Source organism: Triticum urartu, chromosome 3A (genome assembly GCF_056163025.1).
Source record: "Triticum urartu cultivar PI428250 chromosome 3A, HENAU_Tu73, whole genome shotgun sequence".
Taxonomy (NCBI): Eukaryota; Viridiplantae; Streptophyta; class Magnoliopsida; order Poales; family Poaceae; genus Triticum; species Triticum urartu.
The window spans coordinates 557,558,216-557,566,029 of NC_141875.1; the positions used below are offsets into that span (position 1 = coordinate 557,558,216).

Sequence of the window (7,814 nt, forward strand, 5' to 3'; positions counted from 1 at the left end):
AACTCTTTTCTCTATTGGTCGGGGTGAAGATACCCCGAACAAGCCCCTCAAAGGATTACTTTCCATAGTAACAAGTGACAGTAAATTTCAGCACACTGTATAAATTTTCCTTACCAAATTCTACCTACCAAAGGCGCTTCACTCCCCGGCAACGGCGCCAGAAGAGAGTCTTGATGACCCACAAGTATAGGGGATCTATTGTAGTCCTTTCAATAAGTAAGAGTGTCGAACCCAACGAGTAGCAGAAGGAAATGACAAGTGGTTTTCAGTAAGGTATTCTCTGCAAGCGCTGAAATTATCAGTAACAGATAGTTTTGTGATAAGGTAATTTGTAACGGGTAACAAGTAACAAATGTAAATAAGGTGCAGCAAGATGTACCAATCCTTTTTGTAGCAAAGGACAAGCCTGGACAAACTCTTATATAAAGGAAAACGCTCCCGAGGACACATGGGAATTATCGTCAAGCTAGTTTTCATCACGCTCATATGATTCGCGTTCGTTACTTTGATAATTTGATATGTGGGTGTACCGGTGCTTGGGTACTACCCTTACTTGGACAAGCATCCCACTTATGATTAACCCCTCTTGCAAGCATCCGCAACTACAAAAGAAGTATTAAGGTAAACCTAACCATAGCATGAAACATATGGATCCAAATCAGCCCCTTATGAAGCAACACATAAACTAGGGTTTAAGCTTCTGTCACTCTAGCAACCCATCATCTACTTATTACTTCCCAATGCCTTCCCCTAGGCCCAAAAAATGGTGAAGTGTCATGTAGTCGACGTTCACATGACACCACTAGAGGAAAGACAACATACATCTCATCAAAATATCGAACGAATACCAAATTCACATGACTACTTATAGCAAGACTTCTCCCATGTCCTCAGGAATAAACTTAACTACTCACAAATCATATTTATGTTCATAATCAGAGGGGTATTAATATGCATAAAGGATCTGAACATATGATCTTCCACCAAATAAACCAACTAGCATCAACTACAAGGAGTAATCAACACTACTAGCAACCCACAGGTACCAATCTGAGATTTTGAGAGAAAGATTGGATACAAGAGATGAACTAGGGTTTGAGATGAGGTGGTGCTGGTGAAGATGTTGATGGAGATTGGCCCCCTCCTGATGAGAGGATCGATGGTGATGACGATGGTGATGATTTCCCCCTCCCAGAGGGATGCTTCCCCGGCAGAACAGCTCCGCCGGAGCCCTAGATTGGTTCCGCCAAGGTTCCGCCTCGTGGCGGCGGAGTTTCATCCTGAAAGCTTGCTTATGATTTTTTTTACAGGGCGAAAGACTTCATATAGCCAAAGATGGGCACCGGAGGCCTGCCAGGGGGCCCACGAGACAGGCGGGCGCGCCCCCACCCTCGTGGATGGTGGGTGGCCCCCCTCTGGTGCTTCCTTCGCCCAATATTTTTTTATATATTCTAAAAATGACTACCGTGGAGTTTCAGGACTTTTGGAGTTGTGTAGAATAGGTTTCTAATATTTGCTCCTTTTCTAGTCCAGAATTCCAGCTGCTGGCATTCTCCCTCTTCATGCAAACCTTGTAAAATAAGATTGAATAGGTATAAGTATTATGACATAATGTGTAATCATATCCCATAATGCAATAAATATCGATATAAAAGCATGATGCAAAATGGACGTATCAGTTACCGACGCAGGGCTTCGCCTAAGCAATACGACAATATGACTGAGGTGGAAAACTGTGGAGGGGGGCACCACACACGGCTAAAGATCAACTTGTGTGTCTGTGGGGTGCCCCCTCCCCCGTATATATAGGAGGGGAGGAGGAGGGTCGGCCTCAAGGAGCGCGCCCAAGGGGGGGATTCCTACTCCTAGTAGGAATAGGTTTCCCCCTTTCCTAGTCCAAGCAGGAGAAGAAGGAAGGAGAGGAAGAAGAGAAGGAAAGGGGGCCGCCCCCTAGCCCTAGTCCAATTTGGTTTGGTCTAGGGGAGCACGCTCCACCTCTTGGCCTGCCTCCTCTCTTCCACCACTAGGCCCATAAGGCCCAAATAACTTCCCGGAGGGGGTTCCGGTAACCCCCGGTACTCCGAAACTTATCCGAAACGACCCAAACCATTCCGGTGTATGAATGTAGCCTTACAATATATGAATCTTTATGTCTCGACCATTTCGAGACTCCTCGCCATGTCCGTGATCACATCCGGGACTCCGAACAACCTTCGGTACATCAAATCACATAACTCATAATACATATCATCATCGAACATTAAGCGTGTGGACCCTACGGGTTTGAGAACTATGTAGACATGACCGAGACTCATCTCCGGTCAATAACCAATAGCGGAACCTATATGCTCATATTGGTTCCTACATATTCTACGAAGACCTTTATCGGTCAAACCGCATAACAACATACGTTGTTCCCTTTGTCATCGGTATGTTACTTGCCCGAGATTCGATCGTCGGTATCATCATACCTAGTTCAATCTCGCCACAGGCAAGTCTCTTTACTCGTTTCGTAATGCATCATCCCGTGACTAACTCATTAGTCACATTTCTTGCAAGGCTCATAGTGATGTGCATTATCGAGAGGGCCCAGAGATACCTCTCCGGTACACGAAGTGACAAATCCTAATCTCGATCTATGCCAACTCAACAAACACCATCGGAGACACCTATAGAGCATCTTTACAATCACCCAGTTACGTTGTGACGTTTGATAGCACACAAGGTGTTCCTCCGGTATTCGGGAGTTGCATAATCTCATAGTCTGGGGAACATGTATAAGTCATGAAGAAAGTAATAGCAATAAACTAAACAATCATGGTGCTAAGCTAACGGATGGGTCTTGTCCATCACATCATTCTCTAATGGTGTGATCCTGTTCATCAAATGACAACACATGTCTATGGCTAGGAAACTTAACCATCTTTGATTAACGAGCTAGTCAAGTAGAGGCATACTAGGGACACTTTGTTTGTCTATATATTCACACATGTATGGTTAATACAATTCTAGCATGAATAATAAACATTTATCATGATATAAGGAAATATAAATAACAACTTTATTATTGCCTCTAGGGCATATTTTCTTCAAGCCGAACTTCATCTTGACAGCCATCAAGCAAATGAATGATCCATTCTTTGCATGTGTTGGCGATAGTGTCCACCGGCCTTAGGCATTCTCCATATGCCCGCCATAGCCTTCCATAGTCGTTGCGCCAAAGGGCATCTGCATAGGGCATGAAACGAGTCCTCGCATTCCATACTGCAAAGAGCACATGTATCGGAAACCCCAAGTTTCCTTTTCCGTTTGTTTTCAAGGGTGGCCAAAGAATTCGTCGCAACTCGCCAGGAAAAAATGCGTACCTTTGGGGGAGCAGGGCACCCCCACACTGCCTTCCAGATGTCAATCTTTACGTGACTTGTACTTTGTTCTTTATGATATGAATGAGACACATATTATCATAAAAAATGCTTTTGAATGTTAAGTTAGAAACATAAGACAATCCTATACCTTGAAACGGATAATTGAACAAAACCAAACTGGATAAATTTGGACAAAGTTTCATATCGTGTTTACTGCATTTTGTTCATCTTTGTCCAGGTTGGGTGCAAGAGTCAGACATGTAGTTGGAGCTCCTTCGCAGTTATGCTTTTGGGACCTACATGCTACATAACCATCTCCTATTAATGAAGAGCCCAGCTTTATCATTGGGCTAAATTTGGTTATTTGGTCTAGGATGTCACTTCGGGGCGTGATCCTCAATCGGTTGCGGGATCAAACAACGCACGATCATGATAAACTGACATCATCAATGAAAAATTCATGCCCATGGACGCTTGTCTTATAGAAAGACGATTCCGTTGATCATTTTTTTCCACCTGTTGGTTTTTGGGTGTGGTACCATTAGAGGTCAAGCAAATTCATAATGCAATGTATGTACAAAATACTTAACTACTCACCCTATCACACATTCAGTGCCTATAAATATTCAGTTAATTGTACTGCACAATTCAGTGATCTAATTGTATACACATTCAGTTAACTCCACAACAAGTGTCACAAAAATTCAGTTAACAGTGTAGAAAATTTCATTTAACGAACATTCAAAATTTTGAGCTGCAGCATACTAGAATTCCGAAAAAATCAGACGACAAGACTATTGAACAAATCTGAGCACTAATATAACCTAATCTAATGCCCACATATATATGATCAACTACCATCACACAAAAAAATGCATCCTTGAAAACCCCTAGCACGATTCCTCAACTCGGGAGGAAGAGCACACACAATGTCGTCTCGAACAAACACATAGACATAGCTCGCATACAATATGGATTAAAGATGAAAAACAAGCACGAAGAAGGACATCGATGACTCCGGTAAACCCTACATGACACATACGTGAGACACTGCCTAGCAAATCAGGATGGAGGGCACGACGATTAGAAATAATGGGCCTAGCCCATGTACAATTTCTGAATTCTTAAAAAGCCCCGTGTATAAAATGGCAAGTGATAATTACAACCGAAGTTGACGAGATGCGAGACCTCTTTATATAGTGAGTTCTCTTCACCACACTCAGTGATATGTTAAGGAGAGAAAGAGAAGATCACCCGCATGTGCTCGCCTTGCCTGGCCGGACTCGGGCACTTGGCAGAAAAGTTTATGGTTCATTGTCCGGTAAGTATACAACTTAAAAACCAAGTCGATTTGAGATCGTGATCGCGACAGGATACCGTCTCTGGTACTCCTATATATAATGCTTACCGACTGCAGCCAAAGACACCTCAAAAACACCTAGGGTTTTGCCTCATCTCGCAATTTGCACCACCATCGTAGCCTACTCCATCACGAACGCCGGCTATCGGGAGAGCAGGTCTTTAAAAATAAATCCACCATGTAAGAAGGCCACACTATCCCTTTATTAGAAGATGTAAATTGTAATCTCATCTGGTGATATGCATTTAAAGTAACTTAGTTAAGGTGGGTGTACGAGACTTTGTACAATACTCCATCTTTTCCGGGTTCATTAGGCATGCGTGTATCTGCCTAGATTGATAATTTAACCAACGTAATACAAGTTGTATATCCCATAATTCATACCATTAAAATTTGTACCATTTTAAGTTTTAATGATATAATTTTTGTGATATAACTCTTGTATTATGTTGATCAAATTGTCAATATGATACGTGCAGGCCTAATAAACTGGAAAGGAGGTGGTACTTTTTGTCCAACGTGAAGTTTGAACTAACTTTACATCATATTTGAGTGAAAAGATGAGCTTTCTATTGATTGACCACATTCAAACAATATCATTATGATTCTCTTGATTCTTTAATTTGGATTATCATGTTGGAGTCCAGTAATTGGCTTCTTCAAGCTGCAATCGAGCTGCTCTCTTCAACTGTTGTGTGGCACATCTTCTACATCTGACATGCGCTTTTCAGGCCTCGGACATCGATCTTGGTAGCTCGATCATAGACCTAATAGAATGTAGTATACAATGGTGACGGGGAGCGAGATAAATATCCCAAGAATTACCCTGAAAAGAACAAAAACCAGATAGGTGCAGTTGATCAGATGGTCATTCACAGAAACAAGGCAACAATATCTGTAGCAAAATCTGGTAAAGAAACGCACCCTGTGCTCATGATGTCTGCATGGACCTTGTATTCTTCAGCGTACACAAATGAAGTCACGGCTAGGGGAAGGGCCGCCTGTATGAACATGCATGTCAAAAATAGTGGTTAAAAAATATATCTCAAAATTTGTATAATGAACAACATATATAACTGCACAGCTTCAGCTTTGGTCTAAACTCTTTTGAGGGATTTTTTTTTTGGAAGGTTTGATTAGAATTTAGCTCCGACACCGCTTAATTTAGTTTGTTCAACTCAGCTCGCGGTAAAAAGTTTCAAAAATTGTGGGTTTCGTTCCACTTTATGGGTCAGCATTTGTCATTTTTGACTTGTACTACTACTGGACACAAACGTGTGCGGTCATCTTTCACCACGCACTTTCCGTTACTACTGGAGCATGCAACCGCATGGCATGGCAGCTAGTAGGCTGTAGGCCAGCCGCTCAAGAAACGTAGAAATAAATGCCGTCGCACATCTCAAGAAATAGATGAAAGAATTAATCAGCCGTGCGTGCGGTTTACCTGTACAACAGCAATGTGCAGCAGGGTGCCGTGCATGCCGATGGCGAGCGACGCGAGCAGCATCACCACCGGGCCGATGAGGAACTTGAGCACCATCGACATGGACGCGATCGCGTAGCCGCACGGGACGAACCGCGACTGACGCGCTATGAACGTCCCCGACGCGAACATGCTGAGCCCAACGGCCGTCGTCTGGATGGTGAACAGCGAGTCGTCAATTATTTTTGGCATCTTGATCCCGCACCTGTAGAAACACAAGTAGATCGACGTGAATACATTAGGAGAAGATATCCAAATAGGCACAGGAATATGTACGAGGTATGAGCTGTGAATGAAAGGGACGTACTTGAAGGCGATTAGGGCCCAGATGAGGCCAAGGAAGCTCGCATAGGTATTCGGAATCTTGAGAACCTTCTTCCCTGCCATCAAGGCGATGTGCGTCACCGAAGGCGCCGTCGACTTCGCCGGCGGCGGCGACCCTTGCTCTGCCTCCGCGTCGGCACTTGTCTCCTTGGCCACCGTTGTTGTTGTGTTGTCTGCCAGGTCTTTTTGTGCCGTAGACGCCGGGGCAACCTCCGTGATCTCAATGTTTACGGTTACTTCGTGGGCCCGCTTGGCCGCAACGACGGCCTCGTCATTGGGGGCGATTTTCTCAGCGGACGGCGCCGCCCCGGGCGACCCAGGGCTGATTTTGGCGGTGCCATCCATGGCCGTCGCGGCGCGCCGGGCCGCCATGTACTCGTAGATGAAGATGACGACGTTGTACCAGACGCAGAACTGCATGACGACGATCTGCTTCATGAGGTCCTTGGACATGGCCCCATACATGCCGCCGAGGAGCGGCACGCCCATGATGATGGTGTTGGGCAGCGACGCCACAGAGAAGGCGGTCACCACCCACTGCAGCGGGGAGGCCGCTGCAACCGCAGCCGAAGCCTTGCCGCCTCCGTCGGATCGGCGGCGGCGGCGCGAGCGGGACTCCCAGGCGGCCCAGGCGACGAGGCCGATCAGCATGACGGCCTTCTGCAGCGTGTCGGCGGCGACGAGGCGGCCGTTCATGGCGTAGGGGTTGTTGGTGGAGACCATGTTGAAGATGAGCACGGGCACGGCGTAGATGGCGACGAAGTGGTTGATCCCGGCGCACTGTTCCTCGGAGAAGGCCTTGAGCCACCGCACGGACGCGTACCCGAGCACCGCCGCCGTGTACAGCGGCGCCATCGCCTCCACGACATGGTACACGGCCAGCCACGTGATCATGGCGCCCTAGTAGAAAGCACACGCTACGGTCCAACTTCGGACCGATCGATCAGGAACGATCGACCACGCCTCTCTGAATCGACGTCGAGGATTCGGTTTCGTGCAGCTGTGGGTGCGCTAAGCTTCCTCTTGTGGTACCAGTAGTGTCTTGGTGTGAGGGAGGGTTTGGGTTTTTTGGCTGGGACGCTCGTGTGTATATATAGTGGCCCGTCCCGGGTTGACGCGGATTGGACTCGCGACGGAACTCGGGGTTTCGTCCATGGTTTTGGATCATGGAAAAGCAGGTCCGTTCGTTGAGGAGAGAAACCAGAAAGGTGGTGTGTGTGCGCGGCGCACTATGTACGGCTGCACGACGCCGCCAGTGGGACTTGATAATGGAAACCTGAGG

General features: G+C 46.1%; 1 protein-coding gene across 1 annotated transcript; it reads right to left on the minus strand.

The window, feature by feature from the left end:
• Positions 1 to 5,207: 5,207 nt before the first annotated feature.
• LOC125529554 (putative auxin efflux carrier component 9) lies at positions 5,208 to 7,591 on the minus strand. Its single transcript, XM_087547713.1, has 4 exons — positions 6,516 to 7,591; positions 6,170 to 6,413; positions 5,650 to 5,726; positions 5,208 to 5,551 (listed from the first exon to the last, which is right to left on the minus strand). The coding sequence occupies exons 1-4, from the start codon at positions 7,424 to 7,426 to the stop codon at positions 5,485 to 5,487; spliced, it is 1,299 nt and encodes a 432-aa protein (XP_087403839.1). The 5' UTR covers positions 7,427 to 7,591; the 3' UTR covers positions 5,208 to 5,484.
• Between the last annotated feature and the right edge of the window lie 223 nt (positions 7,592 to 7,814).

Coding starts and splice junctions, on each gene's coding strand:
- LOC125529554 (XM_087547713.1), bottom strand. CDS start 7,426: ATGATCACGTGGCTGGCCGTGTACCATGTCGTGGAGGCGATGGCGCCG. Junction 6,414..6,515: donor TGGGCCCTAATCGCCTTCAA/GTACGTCCCTTT, acceptor GTGTTTCTACAG/GTGCGGGATCAAGATGCCAA. Junction 5,552..5,649: donor GCAGACATCATGAGCACAGG/GTGCGTTTCTTT, acceptor TGTTCTTTTCAG/GGTAATTCTTGGGATATTTA.